This window comes from Tenrec ecaudatus, chromosome 8, assembly GCF_050624435.1.
Source record: "Tenrec ecaudatus isolate mTenEca1 chromosome 8, mTenEca1.hap1, whole genome shotgun sequence".
NCBI lineage: Eukaryota > Metazoa > Chordata > Mammalia > Afrosoricida > Tenrecidae > Tenrec > Tenrec ecaudatus.
Genome location: NC_134537.1, coordinates 93,610,647 through 93,636,330, shown reverse-complemented (window position 1 = coordinate 93,636,330; position 25,684 = coordinate 93,610,647). Strand labels below are relative to the sequence as shown.

Here is a 25,684-nt window from a genome sequence, read left to right as displayed (position 1 = left end):
TAGTTTATTTATTATATTTAGGTAATTAAGTCCAGCCCGTGGAACTAACAAGCAAGCAAATACTCAGAAAAAAGAATTTTTCACTATATCATAGCTCACATGGTCCCACGAACCAGACAGGGACCAGCTGCTCCATTCTTTTGTCATTTCTGTCCAGCTGTGCTCCAGGAAGTCATTAGATATGCACTTCAGTTCAGGCTGTGGAAAAAGGAAGCCAAGAATGCATTGCTCAGGAGTGTTCATTGCTAAACTCACCAGCTGTGGCTGTCCCTTCTGTGCACATTCCACTGATGGAACTCAGTAACCAGGGGCACAGTGAGCTGCTCAGGAGGGTTGGTGACGTAGAGCAGCCCGAGCCGCCAGCGCAGAGAACAAGGTTAGCCTCTCTGGTCTCTAATGCTTTATCTTAGTGCTCTACCTTTCCCAGGGCTGACATAGAGGGCTCAAGTCATCGTAGAACAGCCGAGGATTATCTTTGGTATGTATGTACTTACATATTTTGCAATATATGTAAAACTACAGGAAGATAATTTGATGTGTACAGAAAGATTCTAATTTTTAAAATTGTGATTCTTAATTTGGGGGGACAGGATTTAATACCCTACACCCTCTCCTTATACTGCAACTATATTTTTATGTTTGTCTTCCACTATCCCCTTGCCTCTTGTTTTCACTGTAAGTCAGTGACTTTTCTTTTGCCGAGTTTGCCTTTTCTCTTCTCCCTAAGAAGGTTATAGTGCCTTACTTGTGGGCCATTTTCTCTTCTGAATGTACACATTACATACGACCTATTGTGACCTCATTTGTTCCTGTAACTTTAAATGCAGCTCTAAGACATAGCACTTTGCTCCTGTAGAGCAGCACCCAAGAAAAAGGATAAAATCAAACTTTTATTGTGCAATTGCAATCCATGATATGACAATTTGGGAGATGAAAGGCAAAGAAAAGAGAGAGGGAAAGTCCACCATGTCCCAGTTCAGAAACTCTATGCTCCACGAATTTCCTATTCCATGTCTCTGAGTCCTCATGCTTTGGGTATGTGTATTTAGGCAGAATAGGCAATCCTGGCAGCTATACCAATAGAGAAGCTCCAGGGAAAGAAGAAAGAGGGGAGTTGGATATAATATTGATCTGCTATTGTATTCCCATATTTAAAAAAAGGTCCATATATAAGCCATGGTTGTTAAAGGCACTTAGAATTTATTAATTGGGTCATTCTCTTAATGCCTCATCCCACACTACCATGCACTGATTTAATTCTCACCATGGGAACTTTGAGGCACCTTGAAGGCAAATATCACCGAATTATTCTTTGTTGACTTCCAATCCAAACTTATACATTACACTATTTTGTAAAATTTAGATAAAGGAACAATGCTGACTGAATTTAATCAATACCTGATACATGCAGGTTTTTTTCAGAGGCATTAATGTGATCCCAAGTAGACACAAACTTAGTAAAGAATGAGCAGCCCAATTGGGCGCTTGATCCCCTCTACTGGTACTAGGTTCATCTAGTCTGACTGAGCCACATATGTGAGACAGTCACAAAGTGTTGACAAGCAAAAATCATGAAATTACACAGAGGAGAGCAAACCACAGGAACAGTTTCATGGTGCACATGATCTCTTATATATTGCCATATTGCCTATGAATTCAACAGTAGAAGATGTTAAAGACCTTCTAGCAAAAATCACAAAATGTTTCCTAAGGTACTCATGTGGGATAATAACAAAATTAACCTACTAACATTAATTTTGAAAAGAATTGTGCGACATTATATTAAAGAATTGAAATTTAATGATATATACTGAAAATTTTACAGGTGCAAGAATTTGAGGTGTAAAATTTTCTCCATTATAATCTGTAGAGGTGGAAGAAATGCAATTGACCATTAGTAGAGAGTTGGTGGGCTTTTTAGTTCCCTGGGAAAGTTTATTAACATGTTACTTCTGTTCTTGTCTATGTCTGAAATTTTCAAAATCAAAAGCTTGCAGACCTGACGTAATCCTGATAATGATCTTTTGCTTCCTCCTCTAAATTGTGAAACATCGGTCACAATGTTTTGGGACAACTTTTTTCTCCAAGCAAATATTAAATAGATTTTTCAGCACTTCTTCTACATCTTCCTCTTTCAAGGTCTTAAATTCTACTAGATCCACATTGTGTTTGTAATTGAATGTTCGAGAGGTGAGGGTGAAGCCCACCAAGCAAAGGACCCCTTGTGGGGTCTGCAGTGAACAAAGAGAATTGCTTGTAAACAGAGATTGTGGAGAAGTCTGAAGGTAAGTATTCACAGACTGAAAGTCTTCAATTGTCCGAGGCTCAAGAGTAAAAGAGTAAATTTTTCGGTATTTATTCTTTTCCAGGAGATCAGAATTCAGAAATTCTTGGTTTGGAATGTACTGTTCTCTTCTGATTTGGTCCAGGTACCAGATTCCTCGTTCTTCTCTGAGACGGAAGATGCAGGGTATCTGAGGCTGATCCTTCCCAGGAATTAGCTCTAGAGGTCGCCACATCTGGTAGGAGCATCCAAACCCAGCATCCACAATGTACTTCTTGTCAGCAATGGTCACTTGCACCAGGAGGTGAACCATGCTGCTGCTGTATCTGTCGGCTGGCGTGCTGTACACATAACCTCCCAACATGGTAGTTTCAAAGCCTATTGTGGTCAGAACCCAGTAGAGAAGGTGATTGACTTGGAGGCACCAGCCACCTCGCTTTCTCCTCACTGTTTGTTCAAAACTGGCCTCTAAGCCCAATTCCATGGCTTCTCCACAATGTATATTAAGGTTCTCAAAGGGGATGGCTTGGATCTGGTGTTGAAGGATATCCGTTAATGTTTCCAAGTCCAACTTCCTCCGGGAGTTTACATAGCCAATTCTTTCAAAATATGTTTCAATATTCATGTTCTCCTAGAGAAAGAAAATAAAACCAAAGTAACAAAAATATTCGTCTGTACTTCGATTTCTTAAAGTACATTAATTATAGCTAAATTGCTGTTCAAATATTTAATTACAAGCAATGGTTATAAATGTCTAGTATTAATTCAATTGTATTGTGCAGTGCTCCTAAAACTGGGCCATACCATCCGGGATTCTCTGGAATGATCCACTGGGCTGCAAAAACAATACTTATATTTTATGCTGTACTGTGGGTATATTATAAACGTTTTTAATTGACAGGGAGGGCACTGAGCAATTTTTTTTAGCCAAATATCTTTGGGCATCAACAGTTTAGCTCTTTATGGGGAAAAATGTTTTACTGTAAGTCACTAACTTTAAATCAAATCATTTGATAGACATATTTGCACCTAACATGATACTAACACTCATAACCCCTTTTAAATCTTGGAACTTTTTCTGATGAAATTATTGACAGGGATCATTAGGTATAAAAAATAGGAATTATTGGACCCTGAAGGGAATTTCAGAGTTATTGGAACATAAAGTCATTGACAGAAGTTTTTTAATATGATGACTCAATGAAACCCGTTAGATCCATTGCTGTCCATCATAGGTTTGCAAGCACAGTGGGACAAAAGGTATATAGTGCCCTAGAAGGGGTATAGTCCCCAATCAGAAAGATAGAGTAGATACAGATTTGTGTTATTCAGGCTTGAGGAGGTTGAATGGAAGGATGCAAGACATAGTTTCATGTGGTTTGGACAGGCTAACCGGCAGAAGCAGTCCCTGGAGAAGAACATCATGCTTGGTGTAATAAAAGTTCATTGAAATGAAGGCCCTCAATGAGATGGATTGACCCAGTGGCTGCACAATGGACTCACACATACCTACAATCGTGAGGATGGGATAGGACCACTAAGTGCTTTGTTCTGTTGTGCATACTGACGCCAAGTCAGAATTCACTGGGCGCCCCTCAGGATAACAATCCAGGGGTTTTAAGCAGGGTGCCAGTAAGTTTCTATGTCTTTCATTTTCCCCTTGATCTTCCTTTGTTGAGTTCTAATTTACAGCACTGTGATCCAAGAAGATGTTTTGTAGTAGGTCGATGATTTTCAATTTATTAAGGCTAGCTGTGTAGTCTAACAGGCTGTTTATTCAAGAGAATGATCTATATATACTAGACAACAATGTGCAGATCATTTTTCTTAGATAGCGTGTTCTGCTTAAGCCTGGGAGGTCATTGCTTGATTGTTTGGTAGTTACTTAATCTGTTGTCAATTTGAGAATTGGAGTGAAGGGGTGAGCTTAGCCTGTCAATCAGGTCTCAGCTTGATGACCTCATTTGGAGGTGCTAAGGAGAAAAATAGCACACTAGTGATAGGACACACACTTGCTCCCAGTGAGACATTCCTGTGGACAAGACACATGGAGTTACACTAGAACCTTGGAGCTGAAGGAGCCATGATGAGTCCCTTGGCAGTGCTGAGATGCTTACAGCGCCACAGGATCCACAAGACTTTGTCCACCCACTGGTCTGTGATCTTCCTGCTTTTGGCATCCCTGCATGTATTTAGTGAGTCTGAAGAGAAATTTATTGATTGGTATTAGAGGGCTAATATCAGATTGATAGGCTTGATGTGGACTAGACTGGGATGTTTGCTTAATATACAATTGCACTTTTATATGAAAAATCTTTCTTATTAATGAGCATCAATGTATTTGTTTCTCTAGTTTACTCAGACTAACATAATTGTGTAGTGTTAGACCTTCTCTATCTATGTTGAGTTTCCTCTCTTGTGCTGTCCTTCATCAAAAGTGGTGTATTAATTCCTCTACTTATTGTGGAGTTGCCTATTTCCCTTTTCAGTTCTGTTAATGTTTGAAATGTGAGATTTGGAGCGCCTTCGTTGAGTACATTGATATTTATTATGGCAAAGTCCATTTGTCATTATAAAATACTTTTAATTTTTTTGTATTTATTTTGTCATTCATGTCAGTTATGATGGAAGTTAATACGGCCTTTGTGTTCAGCTGGTTTCTCTAAAAAAGCAAAACCAAATGTCTTGTACAGAAGTAGAGGAAGTTAAATCCTGTCCAGATCAAATCTGTCTTCTCTAAACTCAGGTAGCTGTGGAAGCTGATGAACAGGGAGCAGGATGATGAAGCAGGAGGAACACAGAGTGATGGCTGAAGAGGTAAATGAAATTAAGATTGGCTAGATGAATCGAAAGTCTGCAGACCACTGATGGTGCCTTAGATCAGGAGCCATTAGGCAATGCCACAGAAGCCAGATGCAGGATCTGGGTTTAGCAGAAGACAATGGGCCAAAGAGATCTGAGCTTTGCTTGAGATATCTCTCTCCTACCTAAGGCCGACCCCCTAAGGAGGTGTCTTCAGTCTGTGACCTGAATGATAGGTTCAGGTGCACCCCAGCCTTCAGTCAGGAATTTCTAGTTGACAGAAACCACCACAGCCATGCCTGTTTTCTTAGGTTGCAATTTGCTTGATATCAATTTATTCTCCTTTGAATTTTAGCTTGGTTTTATCTTTATGTATTAAGTTTGTCTCTTGTAGGCAACCTATTGATATGTCATGTTTCCTACTCAAGTGGTCACTGTCTCTTGAATGGTGCATTGAATCCATTTACATTCAATGCAATTATCAGTAGGTATGAATTTACTGTTGTCATTTTTTTGTGTGTGATGCTGTTGATGTCTTTGTTTCATATATTTTTCTGTGTTTTTATTCTGATTAGTGATTTTCTTTGCCTTTCTTTTGTTGTGTTGATTTTGTGTTTGTTTTATGTTTATTGAGTTTTTACAATTTTTTCCTTTGGGTTTATATGGTTAATATTTTAGTTACCCTCTAATTTATTAATATTTTCATAGCATCTTGATTACTCTCCAATTGAGATTTCTGCAGTGACACAATTTATTCCTCCTTTTTGCTTCATAGTTTTAACCTTTACAGTTTGACATCTGTATTTTCAGTCTTATGGGTTTATTTTGCTTTTGATATTCTATATTTTCATTTGTGGGGTGTTCTCATATATTTTAATCTCTGGGTATTGTCTGATATTGTTGTTTCTTTTTCCAATGGACACCCTTTAGCACTTCTTTTAAATCCTGCCTGGATTTATAAATTCTGTTTTAATTTCTGTTGTAGTAGCTATCTGAAAATGAGTTAATTTCACCATTATATTTAAGGGATAATTTTGCTGGCTATGTATTTCTTGGTTAACTATTTTCTGCTCCAGGTTTTGTACATATCATCCCGTTACCTGTTGTCTGCATTTTTCTATTGAGAAGCCAGTCTAGTTTTACTAGTTCTTTTTTTCAGTAACATTCCCAGATGCTCTCAGGATTCTGTCTGTGCTTTCATATTTTTAAATTTTTTATTTGTAATTAACTTGGGTATTTTCTTTTTAGGAATATCCTATTGGATTTCACTGAACCTCTTGAGTGGATATCTTCTTGTCTTTTGATAGTAGGACGTTTACTACCAACAGATCTTCAACAACACTTGTTAGATTTTTTTGAATCTCTTTCTATTGTATAATTCTAATCATATGTACTTTATTTTAGCTAGAGTTCCTTGTTTTTGTATGTTTCTCTTGATCTCATTTTTTGTTGAATGTTCCTAAACATAATAATTAAAAAAATTTTAATGGGAAATTCCATTACAATCTGTGGTAGCTATATCATCGTTTGTCATTGTGAGGATTAAGAGTGAAGGGGTGGAGTTTAGTCTGCCATAGCCAATGATGTATGTGGGCATGGCTTTCTCCTGAGAAATATAGGAATTCTGGTTTTTCCTCCTTGGAGGCGAGACAGACTCTTGGTTCACTCCCTGAAAGACATCCCTGAGGAGAAGCCATATGGACCTATCCAGATGAAGCTGTGGGTGCTGGTGAAGCCATATAGAGACCCTGCCAATATTGAGTTGCTTACAACGCCTCTGGATCCAAAGATTTTCTACCCACTGACCTGTGACTATCTCGCATTTAGCATCATTGTATGTGTTTAGTGACTCTGAAGAGGACTTCATCGATTGGTATCAGACATATGGGCTAATATCAGACTCATGAACTTGATCTGGATTGGGGTGGGATGTTTTCTATTGAGAAAACAATTCCTCTCTTATACACACATGAGTTTCTATGGATTTGTTTCCCTAGTCTACCTAGACTATCACACCCTTTCTTCTTCCAAAAGGGTTTTTGTATCTTTATTTCGATCGCTTATAGATCTATCTTGCCCTGTATTTTTGTGTATTTGAAATTCTTTGTTGTTTCTGAGACATTGTAGTATTGTGGTGTCTTATTTATTTGAACATTGTTAGTTGACTTGATTTTCTCTGATTTCTGTTTGTTATACTTGAGGTTCAGGGTGACTGTGCTATTCTGGTTGCTATTTAGGCAGCTCAGGCACACTTCCTTATCTGTACCTTTTTTAGGGTGAATTTAAAGACACTAATACACAGCATTAGACGGTCAAACATAAAAAATTTCCATCAAAAGACACTTCCAAAATAATAAAAGAGAACACATAGACTGGGAATTATTTTTTTGGACAATGACCTCCCTGACAAGGAATTATTCTCTAAAATTTCTAGAAAATTTCTAGACCTCAACAAGCAGAATACAAATGAACCAATTTTTAAAATGGGAAGAGTATATCAATAGGCATTTCACCAAAGGAGATAGTCAAGTAGCCAAAAAACACATGAAGAAATATTCCTGATGAGCAATAATTAGAGAATGGAAATCAATGCAATGAGATATCATCGCATTCTAGTAATAATGGGGGAGAGAGAGAGGGAGAGGGCGAGGGAGGGAGGGAGGGAGAGAGAGAAGGACAGGAAAGAAGATAAGAAGAAAAGAAGAGAACAATCAAATATTGATGAAGGTGTGCAGACTGGAACTCTTTCATACTTCTGGTGGGACTGTCAATGGTACAATTTATAGAGAGGAATATGGAATGGTGTTTCATTTAAAAGCTAAGAATAGAAATATCATATGAACCAGCTATCCCACTCTTAGATATATAACCTAGAGAAATAAGAGCATTGACAAAAATACATGAATGCACCATGCAGCATCACGCACCAGCAAAGATTGAAACACTTATGTATTCACCAAGAGATATAGAGTTAAACAACCTATGGTACCTAAACACAATGGAAAAATTTACAGTTTTAAAGAATAATGAAGAATCTTGGAAAAACCGCAGAATAATCAATAATTTGAGACCGAAAGGGAACAATGTCCCAACACAAAACTCAGAAGACAGGAAGTACCCAGAGAGAATGAATGGATGAATGGAAATAAGGGATTCAAGGTGGAAGTAGAAAAAGTGTCTACAATGAGCGGACAAGGACCAACATCACAATATACAATGTGTATAAATCTTTGCAAGAGCCAGGGCAGTCATGGAGACAGAGCCTGAAGGAAGATTCCTGAGGAGAAAGCTCATGTGCTGGCATTTTATACTGGCTCCTGGGCCTTTTGCTGAGTCGGGGTGCATTTACAGCAGAGGGTGTGGGGGTTGTGGGGGGTGTCCCACTAGGTCTGTACCAAGGAGATAAGCTCTCAGCTTAACACTGAGGAGTTGATACCTGTCAATTCTGATTCCTGGAGACCTTGCCTTCCTAAACCTGCTTCAAACATGACAACATTCACCCCTAGACACTGCAAAAAGCACACTTCACCCACAGCCTGGCAGCTCGTACTCATTCAGGGATGCCTGCTTAGTGAAGGCAGGAAGGTCAGGAACAGCTATGAATGTGCCCTCTAGAAGAGTAATTGGGTCCTTTCACACACACACACACACACACACACACACACACACACACACACACACGGGGACAGAGGAGGGAGAATATCATGGAGAAAGGTTAAAACCCGTGAGGGGCTGGCTCCCTTCACAACCTTAGCTCTGTGTCATTCATGACACATATTGAATGCTCACAACAGCCTCATGAAGGAAACAGGAAGAGCGTCTCCTTTCTATTCACGGAGAAACTGAGTCTCAGAGAGGCCACCTGACTTGCTTAAGTTCATGGTGTGCCTATGACTGTGAACAGTTGGACTCAATGGTCGGTTATCTTTAGGGCTAGACTGTACAGCAGTTACAGACTCAAACTCAGTCAGAGTAGGTGTCAGCCCTGTAAACTCTAACACACATCACCGTAAAAAGTAAATAATTTAAAAAAGTAAATAATTTAAAAGGAATACATGATAAAATCTTCATTCTGCCTATCTCTAATCAATTCGAAAGTTCTAAAACCAATGCCTCCTCATTGTTCTTTCATTTTCAGTTTACCTTTGTGCACTGTCTTCTCCCAATAAACACAGTTTCCTATCAAACAAAGAGAACAACTGAAGTGTCAGCCACTTTCTGAGCCACTTTAGGACTTGAAATTCAGACAGACGTTGGTAACTCTTCTCCTGACCTCACAATTCATAAAAGATTTATCCCTCAATGCAAAGTACACAGCCCCTCACTTACCAAGCTGCCAGAGGACCAGCCACTAGGAAAGTGACCAGCAACCAGGAAGTAGGCAGAGGGCAGGGCTCACACTGGCCAAGGAGATGCCCTCATTGGTGTTCCTCACAGTCCCGCCCCTGCATTCCATGCAGTCTGGTCACCTCTGGGAAATGTAGTTCTGTGGTCTTGTAAGCTCCAGCTGTCTATGCACAACTGTGTCTAGAAAAACAGACGTACAGATGTGATTCCTGTTGAGCCACAGAGTATATTTGGTGGGTCCTGCTCTCACGTGGCGTGTGTCCAAGGCTTCCTAGATGCGATCTGGAGGTGAGAGCATGTGAGGGATAGGGAAAGGGAGATGCAAAGGTAGCAGGAGAGAGAGATGGAATTGCCCCCCTGTAGGCCACAGTCCAGTGTGTGAGGCCTCTCTGTTTGTATTTGTCTTCCTTTCTTTGTCACTGATCCAAGGCACCACCTGGAAATGCTCTGCGTGGTCTGACAGACATGGTTGTGGTCTGCGGAAATGGAGCCAACGGTGACTCAGGAAGACTGCAGGCTTTACTGAGTGGTATGGTCCCCAGCATTTCTGAGACCGTGAACTCTGTGAAGCCGATCAGCCAGCCTGTCTTCTGATGTCCCTCTGGGTGGGCTTCCTCTGCAATCCTTCAGCTAGTAATCATGGTTTAGCCATTTGTGCCACTGTGTATAGTATGAGGGAATATCTGTCATGTGCTTTCATATTTGCAGGTGCTATTAATTTTGAGAGATGATCTTGTCTGTAGTTATTACTGTTTCTCATGCTTTTCACTCATGTTTTAAGAAATCCCATCATGACGCTGTGTTTTAAGGAATCGAACGCTTCTTACCTGACACTAGCCTTCAACATTTCTGTTCTGGTGCTTGGCCCAGGTTCCATTGCAAGAGCTTGTAAAACCGGACGTGAAGATTTCCCTTCAATCTGTGTTTGGCCTGGTTGATGTGCAAGTAAATGTCCTTGGGTCCATCTGTGAGCTTTTAAGAAGGGAGTTCTTGGAGGATAAATCAGCCCACCTGCTTAAACCCTTGGGCATGCTTACTCTGAGGTATTGGTAGCACTTCCTTGCAGTATTCTCACAGTGGGATTAACTCCACATTTTTTTCATGGACTTAATTTGTCAATAATATACACTTACTGATTCTCACCCTACAACCCCAAATGCTTTCCCCATTCCATTATAAATAAACCAAACTCACTGACATCAAGTCCATGCTAACTCATAGCAATCCCCTGTGGTTTCCTGAGACTGTAACTGTTTGCAGAAGTAGAAAGCCCAGGCTTTCTCCATGGAGTTGATGGTAGTTTTGAACTGCAGCCATGTGGATCATAGTCCAACACATGAAGAAACTTTGCACGTAACCTCCATTCACCAAATCATGTTCATAAGCAGTGATCCAAGTCTCATGTCTGCTTTTGAGAAAGCCACTCTAAGACTGTAATTCATCAATTCCATTGGTAAGTCACCACCCTCCCCACTAATTTGCTTCCAACTCCCTGTGATCACAGTGTGATGACTGTCTTCCTGCCCTGCTCCTGTGGTTGGGCATGAGCCCATCTCTGTAGCTAGCAGGTGTGAAACCTACCGCTGGGAATGCATAGGTGCAGTGTATGTTAGCACTACCACATGACTATCTACCTGCATAGAAGGGTTGCCATTTTCCTCACATCCTCATTGACATCAGGTATATCTTAATGTCAAGTTCGGCCCATCTTCTAGATCTCAATGTCATCTTGATTTGTTCTTCCATAATGACTATTGGCTTTAAGCAGTTCTTCCTTCTCTACATTGGAATCAATTCAACGGCAACCAACAGCAACAATGACCCTCTGGGAACTGAATGTCCAGCTTGAAGAAAAACTTGTCCCTACAAAAGAGGCTGACGTGACAGTGATGGGGAATGGACCACATTCCAGTGAAAGGAAATGATTCCAGAATGTAGGATTGGGTCGTGGATCATCTTGTGCTAGATTGTGGGAGACACTGTTTAATGGATTTTTCCTCATTACTCCCTTTCTTCTAGGAAATTTGACACTTTAATGACAATCCAGAATGGTCACATTTCTAATTTTAAGGAGGATTTTATTTATTCTAGCTAGGTAACAGAGACCAGTCACTGTGAACTGTGATTAAGAATCTGGTGGGTAGTACAGAGTAGGACGTGAACTCCAGACCCCCATGCCAAGTCAGAAATCCTTTTTGTTTTAGGTCTGGGATGTCAGTGGACTTGTAACCAAATACCCTGCAGCCCTATTGGACTTGTCCCAACAACTTTCTGGGTGGAACTGGTAATTGCAAAGTATTACATGTGGAATGGAATCCAAAACTTGGAATTTTTGTAGTACTCTGTAATTACCAAAGAAGTGGCACGGTTTAGTGAATGAGGGTACTTCTCATGATGGCAACATCTTTTTTTCTTTTTTTAATAAATTATTTTATTAGGGCTCATACAACTCTTATCATAATCCTTATATACATCAATTGAGTGAAGCACCCTTATACTCGTTGCCCTCATAATTCTCAAAATTTTCCTTCCACTTGGGTTCCTAGAATCAGCTCATTTTCCTTTTTTTCCTCATCCTCCTTCCCCATTTTCTCCTCCCTCATGAACCCTTAATAACTTATAAATCTTTACTCTATCTTATCTTATATTTCCCAGCATCTCCTCTCACCCACTATCCTGTTGCCAATTCCCCAGAGAGGAGGTTATAGGTAGATCCCGGAGATCAGTTCCCTTTTTCCATCCCCTTCTCTCCGAGTGGCCACTCTCACCACTGCTCCTGAGTGGTTCATCTGTCCTAGATTACCCGTGTTTCCAGATCCCAACTGCACCACTATGCATCCTCTGTCTAACTCATGGCAACATTTTCAAAAGCCATCTGCTTACTGTGACATGTGCCAGTAGGAGGTATACTAGAAAAATAAACTTAAAATATTACAAATAGAAGGTCATAGTTAAAAGACATGCTCCCAAAAGGAACTGACGGCCTACCAAGCAGCCAAAGGACAGGAGAGAACTACCCATGCAAGTTTCTGAGACTAGAACTCTTCACAGGAGTGGGAATCTTTGCCTTTCCCATTGAGTCGCTGGTGGCTTTGAACTGTGGATCTTATATTAGCAGACCAATGCATGAACACTAGGCCACCAGGTCTCCTTTCAGATACACGAGTGTGGAATAACTCACTTCCATTTAAAAAAAACTACGCCCTCAATCTTGCCAAGGCAGGGAGGAAGGAAAAGAAAGTATTCTCCCTTCTCTGAACCATATAGGAAAAAAAAATCCACAGAAATTCATGTATAAGAGATAGTTTAATATAAAGGGTAAGTGCACATCAAGAAAACATCCCAACCCAGTGCTTTCCAAACCCACAACTCCTATATTAACCCATATGGCTGACACCAATCCATAAAGTCCTCCTCCATCTTCACAAAACACACGCAATGATGCTGACTACAGGAGGAAAGCTGAGTCAGTGAATGTGTAAGCATCTCAGCGCTGGCAGGGGTCTCCACACAGCTGCTCCAGCACCCTGGGCTGCATTGGGGTAAGTCCATGCGACTTTTCCTTGGTGCTGTCTTAAAGGAAGTGGTCCTTGCCAGCAGAAGCAGGGAACTGGCTAAGGCAGCTTAACCCAGGTCCAACCAACAGAAAGCAAGAGACCTGGTCCAACTAGAAAGGCAAGGCTCACTGACCCATTTGTTCCTCTGCCCTTCATTTAACCCCACATGAGTTTATAGGCCAGGTTGCCACAATAAACTAACTACCTTACTACCTTTTGTCATTGGTGTTTAAATTTGAATAAGAGCTTATTGATTAGATTTCCATGAAGGCAGATAGATTCATTCCTATCCCAGACAGCATTGTACTTGAAGATTGCTTTTGAAATGTCCTTCTTGACAATGAATACAAAGCCATTACTCCAGATTTGGTCATTGCAGTCCTACTAAATCATATGATATTCTGATTCAAAATGGCCAATATCAATTCCTTTCTGCTCCCTGACAATCAGGATATTTGTCTATGTGCATTTAATTTTCCTAGATTCATACTTGACACATTCCAAGTTGTTATCATTAGGAGATTTTTGCAGCTGTTTCTTATTACTTTGAGCAATTTCCCATCACCAAATGAAGGTCTGAAAGTCTCCACTCCCACAAACTTTCCTCCATTCATGTCACCAGAGTGGCCGCTACTTTGAGAAAAGCAGTTCCTCCTTTTCACATTTTAGTGCCTTCGGAACCCCAGGGCCCGCACCCCAGCACTGTCTCCAACGATAATCTGCTTGCACTCACGAGGCCATGGTATCAGGCAATGTTTCCATTGTGTGCACTGGGTTTTCAGTGGCTACTTCTGCAGTAGCCAGCACATTCCTTCTGTATAGTGTGTTCTGAGTCTGGAAGCTCTGTTGAAACGTGTCCATTTGAGTTGTCCTGCTGGCATTTGAACCACCAGTGACATCACATCCAGTACACAGCAGCACCTAAGTCACCACAGAAGGACAAATTCATAGGTAAGTGGTGTAAATATTTACAGCCTCGGAAATTCACAGGGGCAGGTGTACCTTCTCCCATAGGTCAATTAAAATAAACTGAATCAAAGTAAGGTTGGGTTTTATGATAGGTATTTGAGTAGGCTGTCTCAGGGTATATTGGACATAATCCTGCATCACACCATTGTCTCAACATAACTGAAGTTTCCTCTTTACTCTCAAGTAGGATTTACTCAGTAAATGCTATGACCGTGGAAATACAGATGCTTGTTGAGCAATAGCCAGTACCTGCCCTCACTCTTTTGTTCCTATCTAAGTCTAAATAAGTTATTTATAATAATATTTATTTAAATAACTGCTATTTAAAGTTCCCAATTCACTTTAATTAAAAAATGAACAACCCTTCTAAAACTATATGGTTTATTTGTTATATTTATGTAATTGAGTCCAGCGTGTGAAACAAACAAGCAAGTAAATACTCAGACAAAACATTTTTTCACTATATCATAGCTCACCTGGTGCCATGAACCATACCGGGACCAGCTGCTCCATTCTTTTGTCATTTCTGTCCAGCTGTGCTCTGGGAAGGCATTAGATACGCACTTCAGTTCAGGCTGTGGACAAAGGAAGCCAAGAGTGCGTTGCTCAGGAGTGTCCATTGCTAAACTCCCCAGCGGTGGCTGTCCCTTCTGTGCACATTCCATCGATGGGACTCAGTTACAGGGGCACAGTGAGCTGCTCAGGAGGGTTGGTGACGTAGAGCAGCCTGAGCCCCCAGCGCAGAGAACAAGGTTAGCCTCTCTGGTCTCTAATGCTTTATCTTAGTGCTCTACCTTTCCCAGGGCTGACATAGAGGGCTCAAGTCATCGTAGAACAGCCGAGGATTATCTTCGGTATGTATGTGTCTGCATATTTTGCCATATATTTTCATATATTTATATGTATAGGAAGATAATTTGGTGTGTTCAGAATGATTCTAATTTTTAAAAATGTGATTCTTAATTTGGGAGGACAGGATTTAATGCCCTACATCCTCTCATTATATTGTACCTATATTTTTCTGTTGTCTTCCACTATCCCCTTGCATCTTGTTTTCAATGTAAGTCAGTGACTTTTCTTTCGCTGAGTTTGTCTTTTCTCTTCTACCTAGGAAGGTTATAGTGCCTTACTTGTGGGCCATTTTCTCTTCTGAAGTACACATTACATATGCCCTATTGTGACCTCATTTGTTCCTGTGACGTTAAATGCTGCTCGGGGACATAGCACTTGGGATCCTGTAGAGCAGCACCCAAGCAAAAGGATAAACTTAAACTTTCATTGTGCAATTCAATCCATGATACGACAATTCGGGAGATGAAAGGCAAGGAAAGGAGAGAGGGGAAGCTAACACTGTCCCAGTTCAGTACCTCTATGCCCCACGAATTTCCCTTTCAGCGTCTCCGAGTCCTCATGCTTTGGGTATGAGTATTTAAGCTGAATAGGCAATCCTGGCAGCTATACCAATAGAGAAGCTCCAGGAAAAGGAGGAAGGGGAGTTACATATAATATACTTGTGATATTGTATTCCCATATTAAAAAAATGATCCATGTGTGAGCCATGGTCCTTAAAGGCACTGAGAATTTATTAGTTGGGCCATTCTCTTAATGCCTCGTCTCACACTACCATGCACTGATTTAATTCCCACCATAGGAACTTTGCGGCTACTTGAAGGCAAATAACACCAAATTTTTCTTTGTTGACTTCCAATTCAAAATTATACATTACACTATTTTGTAAAATTTAGATAAAGGAACAATGCTGACTGAATTCAATCAATACATGATACACACAGGTTTTTTTCAGAGGCATTAATGTGATCCCAAATAGACACAAACTTAGTAAAGAATGAGCAGCCCAATCGGTCACTTGATCCTTTCTAGTAGTACGAGGCTAATCTAGTCTGACTGAGCCACATATGTGAGTCAGTCAGAAAGTGTTGACAAGCAAAAGTCATGAAATTACACAGAAGAGAGCAAACCACAGGAACAGTTTCATGGTGAACATGATCTCTTATATATTGCCATATTGCCAATGAATTCAACAGTAGAAAATGTTAAAGACCATCCAGCATAAATCACAAAATGTTTCCCAAGATAAGCATGTGGTATAATAACAAAATGACAGTACTAACATTAATTTTGAAAAGAATTGTGCGATGTTTTATTAAATAATTAACATTTAATGATATATACTGATAATTTTCCAGGTGCAAGAATTTGAGGTGTAGAATTTTCTCAATAGTAATCTGGGGAGGTGGAAGAAATGCAACTGTCCATCAGTAGAGAGTCGGTGGGTTTATTATTTCCCTGGGTACTTTTATTAACATGTCCCCTGCGCTCTTGTCCATGTCCAAAAATTTTAAAACCAAGAGCTTGCAGAACCTGAAGTAATCCTGATAATCACTTTTTGCTTCCTCCTCTAAACTGTGAAAAATCGGTCACCATGTTTTGGGACAAGTTTTCTGTCCAAGCAAATATTAAATAGATTTTTCAGTACTTCTTTGACTTCTTCCTCTTTCAAGGTCTTAAACTCTACTAGATCCACATTGTGTTTGTAATTGAATGTTCGAGAGGTGAGGGTGAAGCCCACCAAGCAAAGGACCCCTTGTGGGGTCTGCAGTGAACAAAAAGATTTGCTTGTAAACACAGATAGTGGAGAAGTCTGAAGGTAAGTATTCACAGACTGAAAGTCTTCAATTGTCCGAGGCTCAAGAGTAAAAGAGTAAATTTTTCGGTATTTATTCTTTTCCAGGAGATCAGAATTCAGAAATTCTTGGTTTGGAATGTACTGTTCTCTTCTGATTTGGTCCAGGTACCAGATTCCTCGTTCTTCTCTGAGACGGAAGATGCAGGGTATCTGAGGCTGATCCTTCCCAGGAATTAGCTCTAGAGGCTGCCAAATCTGGTAGGAACGTCCAAACCCAGCATCCACAATGTACTTCTTGTCAGCAATGGTCACTTGCACCAGGAGGTGAATCATGCTGCTGCTGTATCTGTCGGCTGGCGTGCTGTACACATAACCTCCCAACATGGTAGTTTCAAAGCCCATTGTGGTCAGAACCCAGTAGAGAAGGTGATTGACTTGGAGGCACCAGCCACCTCGCTTTCTCCTCACTGTTTGTTCAAAAATGGCCTCTAGGCCCAATTCCATGGCTTCTCCACAATGTATATTAAGGTTCTCAAAGGGGATGGCTTGGATCTGGTGTTGAAGGATGTCCGTTAATGTTTCCAAGTCCAACTTCCTCCGGGAGTTTACATAGCCAATTCTTTCGAAATAAGTTTCAATATTCATGTTCTCCTAGAGAAAGAAAACAAAACCAAACAAAATAACAAAAATCTTCATCTATCTCTGATTTCTTGAGGAGCATTAATTATAGCTATAATGTAGTTTAAATATTTAATTACAAGCAATGGTTATAATTATCTGGTAATTCTTCAGTTGTATTATGCAGTACTTCCCAAAGTGGGCCATATCACCCAGGAATCTCTGGAATGATCCAGTGTGCTGTAAAAGCAATATTTATACTTTATGCTGGATTATGAGCTAATGTATAAAAGTTGTTAATTGACAGGGATGGCACTGAGTAAATTTATTTAACCAAATACTTAGGGAATCAATAGCTTAGTAATTTATGGAGAAAAAGATGTTTTCCTATAAGTCACTAACTTTTTATGTAAAATCCAGTCATTTTTATAGGCATATTTGCAACTAACATGATATTAACACTCAAAACCCCATTAGCCTCTTGGAACATTTTCTGGTGAAATTATTGGCAGGGATCACCAGGTATGAAAAATAGGAATTATTGGAACCTGAAGGGACTTGGAGAGTTTATTGGCACAGAAAGTCATTGGCAGAAGGTTTTTATATGATGACTCAAATGAAACTCATTAGATCCATTGCTGTCCATCATGGGTTTGCAAGCACAGTGGGACAAAGGTGTATAGTGCCCTAGAAGGGGTATAGTCCCCAATCAGATAGAGAGAGTAGACTCAGATTTGTGTTAATCAGGCTTGAGGAGGTTGAATGGAAGGATGCAAGACATAGTTTCATGTGGTTTGGACAGGCTAACCGGCAGAAGCAGTCCTTGGAGAAGAACATCATGCTTGGTGTAATAAAAGTTCATTGAAATGAAGGCCCTCAATGAGATGGATTGACCCAGTGGCTGCACAATGGGCTCACACATACCTACAATCGTGAGGATGGGATAGGACCACTAAGTGCTTTGTTCTGTTGTGCATACTGATGCCAAGTCAGAATTCACTGGGTGCCCCTCAGGATAACAATCCAGGGGTTTTAAGCAGGGTGCCGGTAAGTTTCTATGTCTTTCATTTTCCCCTTGATCTTCCTTTGTTGAGTTCTAATTTACAGCACTGTGATCCAAGAAGATGTTTTGTAGTAGGTCGATGATTTTCAATTTATTAAGGCTAGCTGTGTAGTCTAACAGGCTGTTTATTCAAGAGAATGATCTATATATACTAGACAACAATGTGCAGATCATTTTTCTTAGATAGCATTTTCTGCTTAAGCCTGTGAGGTCATTGCTTGATTGTTTGGTAGTTACTTAATCTGTTGTCAATTTGAGACTTAAGAGTGAAGGGGTGGAGCTTAGCCTGTCAATCAGGTCTCAGCTTGATGGCCTCATTTGGAGGTGCTAAGGAGAAAAATAGCACGCTAGTGATAGGACACACACTTGCTCCCAGTGAGACATTCCTGTGGACAAGACACATGGAGTTACACTAGAGCCTTGGAGCTGAAGAAACCATGAGGAGACCCTTGGCAGTGCTGAGATGCTTACAGCGCCACTGGATCCACAAGATTTTGTCCACCCACTGGACTGTGATCTTCCTGCTTTTGCCGTCCCTGCATGTATTTAGTGAGTCTGAAAAGGAATTTATCTAATGGTATCAGACATATGGGCTAATATCAGATTGATAGGCTTGATGTGGACTAGACTGGGATGTTTGCTTAGTATACAAGTGCACTTGTATATGAAACTCTTTCTTATTAACATTTGTGTCAATGTATTTGTTTCTCTAGTTTACTCAGACTAACATAATTGTGTAGTGTTAGACCTACTCTATCTATGATGAGTTTCCTTTCTAGTTGTGCTGTCCTTCATCAAAAGTGTTGCATTAAATCCTCTACTTATTGTGGAGTTGCCTATTTCCCTTTTCAGTTCTGTTAATGTTTGAAATATGTGATTTGGAGCTCTTTCGTTGAGTACATTGATATTTATTATGGCAAAGTCCATTTGTCATTATTTTATACCTTTCTTATGTTTTATATTTTTTGTCATTCATGTCAGATTTAGTGGTAATCACTATTGGCATTGCATTTAGGTGGCTTCTCTAGAGAAGCAAAATCAAATAGCTTGCACAGTTGTAAAAGAAGATAAGTCTAGTCCAGTCCAAAATTGGCTTCTCTTAACTCAGGTAGCTGTGGAAGCTGATGAACAAGGAGCAGGCTGAAGAAGTTTTGTTAGAGCTATCTCCTTTATACACAAGAGCAATCCCTTAACAATGTGTCATCAGTATGTGACCTGAGTGATAGGTTAAGTTACATCCCTACCTTCAGCCAGGAATTGCTAGTTGACATAAACCACAAAAGCCATGCCTGTTTTCTTTGGCTGAAATTTGCTTGGTATCTATTTATCATCCTTTGATTTTTAGCTTGCTTTTATCTTTATGTCTTATGTTTGTCTCTTGCAGGCAGGCTATTGATGTGTCATGTTTTCTTATTCATTTGGTAACTGTCTATTGAATGGTGCATTGAATCCATTTATTCAATGTAATTACCAATAGGTATGAATTTACTGTTGTCATTTTTGTTTGTGATGTTGTTGGTGCCTCTGGTGCATATATTTTTCTGTGCTTTTATTTTGTTTAGTGATTTTCTTTGCCTTTCTTTTGGTGTGTTGATTTTGTGTTTGTTTTATGTTTAATGAGCCTTTACATTTTTCCTTGGGGTTTATATGGTTAATTTTTTAGTTTACCCTGTAATTTATTAATATTTTCTCAGTATCTTGATTCCTCTCCTATTGTGAGTTCTGTTATGAAACAATTTATTCCTCCTTTTTGCCTCATAGTTTAATCACTTACAGATTGACAGCCCTGTGTTCAGTCTTATGGGTTTATTTTGTTTTTGAAATTCTTTATTTAGTTTGGTTTGGGGGATATTCTCATGTATCTTAATCTCAGGGTCTTGTCTGACATGGTTTCTTCTCTTTCCAAAGGCCTCCGTTAGCACTTCTTTTGAATTCTGCCTGGATTTACAAATTCTGTTTTAATTTCTGTTGTAGTAGCTATCTTGAAATGACTTAATTTCACCAATGTATTAAAGGGATAAATTTGCTGGCTCTGTACTTCTTCATGAATTATTTTCTCCTCCAGGTTTTGCATCTATCATCCCTTTATCTGTTGTCTGAATTTTTCTATTGAGAAACCAGAGTCTAGTTTTACTGGTTCTTTTTTTTTTTTTCAGTAACATTTCATTTTCCCAAAGATGCTGTCAGGATTCTGTCTCTCCTTTTGTTTTGTTTTTTAATTTTTATTTCCCATTAATTTGGGGATTTTCTTTTAGGAATATCCTATTGGATTTCATTGAACTTCTTGAGTGGCTCTCTTTTTGTCTTTTGATAGTAGGATGTTTACTGCCAACAGATCTTCAACAATACTTGTTAGATTTTTTGGAGAATCTTTCTACTGTGGAATTCTAATCATATGTAATTTAATTTACCTATGAGTTCCTTGTTTTTGTATGTTTCCCTTGATCTCATTTTTTGTTGAAGTTTCCTAAAAGTAATAATTTAAAATTATTTAATGAGTAATTCCATCATCATTTGGGGTAGTTATATAATCATTTGTCATTGTGAGGATTAAGAGTGATGAGGTGTTTAGTCTGCCATAGCCAATGAGCTATGTGGGCATGGCTTTCTCCTGAGAATCCTAGGAAATCTGCTTTTTCCTCCTTGGAGGCTGGCCATACTCTTCGTTTACTTCCTGCGAGACATCCCTGAGGAGAAGCCACATGGACCTACCCCGATGAAGCCCTGTGTGCTGGTGAAGTCATGTACAGACCTCTGCCAATGCCTAGATGCTTATAATCCCACTGGATCCAAAGATTTTTCCCCACTGGCCTTTGACTGTCCTGCATTCAGCATCATTGCATGTGTTGTGTGTGTCTGAAGAGGACTTCATCGATTGGGATTGGACATATGGGCTAATATCAGACTTTGGACTTGATCTGGACTGGGCTGGGGTGTTTTCTCAATGTCCAATTCCTCTTGTATATAAAACTCTCTTATGTACATATGTTTCTATGGATTTGTTTCTCTAGTCTACTCAGAAGAACACACACTTTTCTTCTGAAAGGGTTTTTGAATCTGTATTTTGATGACTTTTTGATAAATCTTGGCCTGTATTTTTGTTCATTTGAAGTTCTTTGATGTTTCTGAGACGTAGTGTTGCTGTGTCTTATTTATTTGAACATTGTTAGTTGACTTGCTTTTCTCTTATTTTTGTTTATTATACGTAAGTTTCAGGGTGACTGTGCTATTCCAGTTGCTAGATTGGCAGCACAGAGACACTTCCTTATCTGTATCTTTCTTAGGGTGAATTTAAAGACACTAATACACAGCATTAGAGGGTCAAACATAATTTCACAGTGGTAAGAGAATGAAATGCTTATGCACTTCAAATGACATTTCCAAAACAATAAAAAGAGAAAATGTCGACAGCAAATATTTTTTTGGCAACGTCCTACCTGACAAAGAATTATTCTCTAAAATTTCCAGAAAACTTCTACACCTCAACAAGCAGAAAACAAAGAAATAAACTTTTAAAATGCCCAGAGAATATAAACAGACATTTCATCAAAGAAGACAGTCAAGTAGCCAACAAACGCATGATGATTAGTAATTAGAGAGATGGAAATAGGCACAATGAGATATCATCTAATTCTAGCAATAAATGTGGGAGAGAGAGAGAGAGAAGAAGTAGGAGGAAGAGGAGGAAAAGAAGGAGGAGGTGGAGGAGGAAGAGGAGGAAGAGGAGGAGGAGGAAGAGGAAGAGGAGGAGGAGGAGACAGAGGAAGTGAAGAAAGAGAAGAAGTAGTAGAAGAAGAAGAAGAAGAAGAAAACAAATATTGATGATGATATGCAGATTGTAACTCTTTCATACTGCTAGTGGGATAGTCAATTGGTACAATGTATTTATTCATTTTTTTCACCTTGAGTCACTTATTTATTTTCTTTTTTTAAATTATTTTATTGGGGGCTGGTACAATTCTTATCACAATCCATAAATACACCCGTTGTATCAAGAACATATATACATTTGTTGCTCTCATCATTCTGAAAACATTTGCCTTCTACTTGAGCCCTTAATATCTGCTGCTCATTTTCCCCCTCTGACCCACTCCCCCCCACCCCGTGGATCCTTCATCATTCATATATTATTATTATTTTGTCATATATTACACTGTCTGATGTTTCCCCCTGCCCTCTTCTCTGCTGTCCCTCCCCCAGGGAGGAGGCTATATGTAGATTTCTGTAATCAGTTCCTGCTTTCTACCCCACATTCTCTCCACCCTCCAGGCTTCGACACTCTCATTGCTGGTTAATTGGTAAAATTTATAGAGAGGAAAATGGTATGGTATTTCCTTAAAAAGCTAAGAAAGGAAATGCCATGATTCAGCCATCCCACTATTAGATATATAACGTAGAAAAATAAGAGCATTGACAAAAATAGATGTATGAACCATTCAGCATCATGCACAAGCAAAGAGATTGAAACACCTATGTATTTGTATTCACCAATGTATATACGGTTAAACAAACTATGGAACCTAAACACAATGGAATATTATACAGTGTTAAAAAATAATTAAGAATCTAGGAAACACCTCAAGATAATCAACCGTTTGAGACCAAAAGGACAACAACGTACCAACACACAGCTCAGAAAACAGGAAGTTCCCGAAAAGATGAATGGAAATAAGGGATTCAAGGAGGAAGTAGAAAGTGCGTCTACCTTGAGCAGACAAGGACCAACATCACAATATACAATGTGTATAAATCTTTGCAAGAGCCAGGGCAGTCATGGAGACAGGGCCTGAGGGAAGATTCCTGGGGAGAAAGCTCACGTGCTGGCATTTTATACTGGCTCCTGGGGCTGTTGCTGAGTTGGGGTCCATTTACAGCAGAGGGTATGGGGTTGTGGGGGGTGTCCCACTAGGTCTGTGCCCAAGAGATAAGCTCTTAGTCAGCCTAACACTGAGGAGTAGATATCTATCATTTCTGGTTTCTGGAGGGCCTGCCTTCCTAAACCTGTTTCAAACATGACAACATTCACCCCTAGACACTGCAAAAAGCACACTTCACCCACAGCCTGGGGGTTAGTACTCATTCAGGGATGCCTGCTTAGTGCAGGCAGGAAGGTCAGGAACAGCTATGAACTTGCCCTCTAGAAGAGTAATTAAGCCATTTCACACACACACACACACACACACACACACACACACACACACACACAGTGGGGCACAGAGGAGGGAGAATATCATGGAGAAAGGTTAAATCCCGTGAGGGGCTGGCTGCCTTCACAACCTTAGTTCCATGCCATTCATGACACATATTTAATCCTCACAACCTTAGCTCCATGACACATATTGAATGCTCACAACAGCCTCACAAAGGAAACAGGAAGAGCATCTCCTTTCTACTCACGGAGAAACTGAGTCTCAGAGAGGCCACCTGACTTGCTTAAGTTCATGGTGTGCCTATGACTGTGAACAGTTGGACTCAATGGTCGGTTATCTTTAGGGCTAGACTGTACAGCAGTTACAGACTCAAACTCAGTCAGAGTAGGTGTCAGCTCTGTAAACTCTAACACACGTCACCGTAAAAAGTAAATAACTTAAAAGGAATACATGATAAAATCTTCATTCTGCCTATCTCTAATCAATTCGAAAGTTCTAAAACCAATGGCTCCTCATTATTCTTTCATTTTCAGTTTACTTTTGTGCACTGTCTTCTCCCAATAAACAGAGTATCCTATCAAACAAAGAGAACAACTGAAATGTCAGCCACTTTCTGAGCCACTTTAGGACTTGAAATTCAGACAGACGTTGGTAACTCTTCTCCTGACCTCACAATTCATAAAAGATTTATCCCTCAATGCAAAGTACACAGCCCCTCACTTACCAAGCTGCCAGAGGACCAGCCACTAGGAAAGTGACCAGCAACCAGGAAGTAGGCAGAGGGCAGGGCTCACACTGGCCAAGGAGGTGCCCTCATTGGTGTTCCTCACAGTCCCGCCCCTGCATTCCATGCAGTCTGGTCACCTCTGGGAAATGTAGTTCTGTGGTCTTGTAAGCTCCAGCTGGCTATGCACAACTGTGTCTAGAAAAACAGACGTACAGATGTGATTCCTGTTGAGCCCCATGCCAAAGAGTATATTTGGTGGGTCCTGCTCTCACATGGCGTGTGTCCAAGGCTTCCTAGATGCGATCTGGAGGTGAGAGCATGTGAGGGATAGGGAAAGGGAGATGCAAAGGTAGCAGGAGAGAGAGATGGGATTGCCCCCCTGTAGGCCACAGTCCAGTGTGTGAGTCTCTCTGTTTGTATTTGTCTTCCTTTCTTTGCCACTGATCCAAGGCACCCCCTGGAAATGCTCTGCGTGGTCTGACAGACATGGTTGTGGTCTGCGGAAGTGGAGCCAACGGTGACTCAGGAAGACTGCAGGCTTTACTGAGTGGTATGGTCCCCAGCATTTCTGAGACCGTGAACTCTGTGAAGCCGATCAGCCAGCCTGTCTTCTGATGTCCCCCTGGGTGGGCTTCCTCTGCAATCCTTCAGCTAGTAATCATGGTTTAGCCATTTGTGCCACTGTGTATAGTATGAGGGAATATCTGTCATGTGCTTTCATATTTGCAGGTGCTATTAATTTTGAGAGATGATCTTGTCTGTAGTTATTACTGTTTCTCATGCTTTTCACTCATGTTTTAAGAAATCCCATCATGACGCTGTGTTTTAAGGAATCGAACGCTTCTTACCTGACACTAGCCTTCAACATTTCTGTTCCGGTGCTTGGCCCAGGTTCCATTGCAAGAGCTTGTAAAACCGGACGTGAAGATTTCCCTTCAATCTGTGTTTGGCCTGGTTGATGTGCAAGTAAATGTCCTTGGGTCCATCTGTGAGCTTTTAAGAAGGGAGTTCTTGGAGGATAAATCAGCCCACCTGCTTAAACCCTTGGGTATGTTTACTCTGAGGTATTGGCAGCACTTCCTTGCAGTATTCTCACAGTGGGATTAACTCCACATTTTTTTCATGGAATTAATTTGTCAATGACATACACTTACTGATTCTCACCCTAAAACCCCAAATGCTTTCCCCATTCCATTATAAACAAACCAAACTCACTGACATCAAGTCCATGCTGACTCATAGCAATCCCCTGTGGGTTCCTGAGACTGCAACTGTTTGCACAAGTAGAAAGCCCAGGCTTTCTCTACAGAGCTGCTGGTAGTTTTGAACTGCTGGCCATGTGGATCATAGTCCAACACATGAAGGAACTTTGCACGTAACCTCCATTCACCAAATCATGTTCATAAGCAGTGATCCAAGTCTCATGTCTGATTTTGAGAAAGCTACTCTAAGACTGTAATTCATCAATTCCATTGGTAAGGGTCACCACCCTTCCCACTAATTTGCTTCCAACTCCCTGT

General features: G+C 40.2%; 2 protein-coding genes across 5 annotated transcripts; both read right to left on the bottom strand.

Annotated features, from left to right (window-relative positions):
* Positions 1-1,777: 1,777 nt before the first annotated feature.
* LOC142455053 (arylamine N-acetyltransferase 1-like) lies at positions 1,778-24,214 on the bottom strand. Of its 4 annotated transcripts, XM_075556565.1 has the most exons (4): positions 24,162-24,197; positions 14,436-14,534; positions 13,724-13,911; positions 1,778-2,915 (listed from the first exon to the last, which is right to left on the bottom strand). In XM_075556565.1, the coding sequence occupies exon 4, from the start codon at positions 2,907-2,909 to the stop codon at positions 2,037-2,039; it is 873 nt and encodes a 290-aa protein (XP_075412680.1). In that variant the 5' UTR covers positions 2,910-2,915; positions 13,724-13,911; positions 14,436-14,534; positions 24,162-24,197; the 3' UTR covers positions 1,778-2,036. The 4 variants fall into 4 exon arrangements, 3 of the variants coding, with proteins under 3 accessions (XP_075412680.1, XP_075412678.1, XP_075412679.1); XM_075556563.1 differs by lacking the exon at positions 13,724-13,911 and having other exon boundaries at positions 24,162-24,214; XM_075556564.1 differs by lacking the exons at positions 13,724-13,911; positions 24,162-24,197 and adding an exon at positions 9,416-9,613.
* On the bottom strand, positions 16,089-24,251 carry LOC142455054 (arylamine N-acetyltransferase 1-like). The gene is made up of 2 exons (XM_075556566.1): positions 24,162-24,251; positions 16,089-17,257 (listed from the first exon to the last, which is right to left on the bottom strand). The coding sequence occupies exon 2, from the start codon at positions 17,249-17,251 to the stop codon at positions 16,379-16,381; it is 873 nt and encodes a 290-aa protein (XP_075412681.1). The 5' UTR covers positions 17,252-17,257; positions 24,162-24,251; the 3' UTR covers positions 16,089-16,378.
* Positions 24,252-25,684: the final 1,433 nt, after the last annotated feature.

What these genes read in the sequence shown, in the direction of transcription:
- LOC142455053 (XM_075556563.1), bottom strand. Translation starts at nt 14,483, where the DNA reads ATGACAAAAGAATGGAGCAGCTGGTCCCGGTATGGTTCATGGCACCAG. An exon ending in GGTATGGTTCATGGCACCAG is followed by an intron (nt 2,916 to 14,435) that starts GTGAGCTATGAT and finishes TTCTTTCTCTAG; the next exon opens with GAGAACATGAATATTGAAAC.
- LOC142455054 (XM_075556566.1), bottom strand. Translation starts at nt 17,251, where the DNA reads ATGAATATTGAAACTTATTTCGAAAGAATTGGCTATGTAAACTCCCGG.